Raw genomic sequence first — 2072 nt, 5'->3', positions numbered from 1 at the left:
AGACTGGAAGCAGAGGGAAACGGTTAGCCTGGTTCCGTCAGAAGAGCAGCGATCAGTTTAATCTGTGATTGTGTTCACGGACGTTTGTAAAGATGGACGCCGACAGCGTGGAGGATTCAGACGCCTGAAGTTGGACGACGTTTTGGACACGTGGCTGCAGTTCCTCTAACGGCCACTTGAGGAACTGCCGTCCATCTTTTATACGTCGGCGGCGTCTCTTCTCACCGATATTACAGATTGCTTTCTTCCTCGTGAGCGTGGCGAGGTCACTTCCTGTTCAAACACTGATTTGTCGTTGCGTACTGACTGCTCGCCGCCTCCTCCAGCGGCGTCTTTACAATCACATTAACACTGTTTCCACGTGTGTGTGTGTGTGTGTGTGTGTGTGTACATTCATTAAGATCTGATTCCTCAGCTCCTGATGCTTCCAGCTGCTCTCACACTGGATCTCTTTGGGTTCTGACTGTCAGATAAAATGATTTCTCACTGTTTGCTGACGGTTTACAGTGAATCAGCAGAATAAATCTTCCAGCTCAGAATCGGTTTGTGTGGTCGGAACATTAAATGTTTTAAATACGCAGCTCGAGGCGGGAACAATCCTTCTGCTGACGTCTTCGTGGTTTTCCGCCAAATTAACTGCTTCTTGAATCGGTTGCGTTCAAGATTTTAGTCGAAACACTTCAAACGGTTCGAGACGAGGAACCAGAGGAACAGAGCAGAGCCGGTGGCGAACACGGTTAGTGGACGTACTTTGACCCGTCAGCTTACTTTAGAGTATTTCCACGTCTACGTCGGTGAATTAACGAAGATCTGAAGGTACAATGAGTGTTTCTGTCTCTGGAGTCTGGTGGAGAGTGATCGCGGTGGGTTTTGGTTCCAACTTTTCAGATTCTGAATCAATTTATTTTTGGTCCAAATGGTTTGAAAACTAGCTGCTTGAAGCGGGACAGAATCGGATCCCTGTGGCAGGAAAAGGGCCTACAGAGAGGGGCATTGTGGGTAACCGCAGACGCTCTCTAACCAACTACCAAACTTCATACAGAAAAGCTGCGTTTTTAGTGCAACAATCTAACATTTCTCCAACAGTCAGACGGGAATGTGGATACCAATGCATACTGATTAGCCTAGCTTAGCACAAAGACTGGAAGCAGAGGGAAACTGTTAGCGTCACTCCTAAACTGCCTGCATGAGACACAAATGTCAGACTGCTCTTATGTGTCTGACTTCCTCTGTGTGTGTGTGAGCGGGGGGGGGCAACTAAATGTGGACATCATCAAGTTCTGATCTTCCTCTTTCCCTGTTCTCTGCAGCTACTGACGAGCAGGTGGACACCTGGCGTGATGATTGATCGAAGGGTGGAAGGACGGAAGAGAAGGAGGGAAGGAAAGGAGGAGAGGAGGGTTGGGGGAGGGGGGGGATGTTTCAAAGGTTAGGGGTCATTTACAGTAAACTACAGATATATACACACACCCAAAATTGTACAGAGAACAAATATGTACATGCTCAGGGTTTCTATTTTTTAACTATTACCGACAACTTTCCCAAAATACGTTCCTCCTCCTCCTCCTCCTCTTCTTCTGTGGTCGCCAACGTCAGGAGAAATGTTGCACAGGTCCCTCCTCCTCTTCCTCCTCCTCCTCCTCACCTGTCTGTAGTGTATCAAGGTGGGAGGCGGGGCTTAAGAGGCCACCTGGACTCAAAAGTCACGTGACACGAAGGAGGACTTTAGCTGTTCTTTAGCAGCGTTCTGTCTTCAGGAGGACAGGAGGAGGCGGACGTGGAGGAGGAGGAGGAGGATGAAGCAGCGACCATGGTGGTGGTGGTGGTGGTGGAGGAAGAGGAGGTGGAGGAGGACGAGGAAGAGGAGCCGTTGGAGGGGAAGGAGAGCAGCTGTCCGGTCTCGGAGGAGAGGAGAGAGCAGGAGCGCAGGTCGACCGTCTGCAGGGAGGTGCAGCGCCGCAGCAACGGGACGCACTGCTCCGTCACCTTCACACAGCCTGAAACACAGCGCCACCGTCAGTACTGCAGGAGTACTGCAGGAGTACTACAGTACTACAGGAGTACTACAGGAG

At 50.3% G+C, this 2072-nt stretch overlaps 1 protein-coding gene across 1 annotated transcript in view; it reads right to left on the bottom strand.

Annotated features, from left to right (window-relative positions):
• Positions 1-1592: 1592 nt before the first annotated feature.
• Positions 1593-2072, bottom strand: part of kpnb1 (karyopherin (importin) beta 1) — a 9496-nt gene continuing 9016 nt past the window's right edge. The window contains exons 20-21 of the mRNA XM_035654269.1: positions 1869-1997; positions 1593-1690 (exon numbers count right to left, since the gene is read on the bottom strand). Of these exons, the coding sequence (XP_035510162.1) occupies positions 1593-1690; positions 1869-1997 (227 nt within the window). The remainder of the gene's footprint in view (positions 1691-1868; positions 1998-2072) is intronic.

The sequence above is a fragment of the Morone saxatilis genome, unplaced genomic scaffold (assembly GCF_004916995.1).
Source record: "Morone saxatilis isolate NCDOM2014 unplaced genomic scaffold, NCSU_SB_2.0 Contig14, whole genome shotgun sequence".
NCBI lineage: Eukaryota > Metazoa > Chordata > Actinopteri > Moronidae > Morone > Morone saxatilis.
The sequence above is the reverse complement of the archived record's forward strand: the minus strand, read 5'-3'. Positions and strand labels throughout refer to the sequence as shown.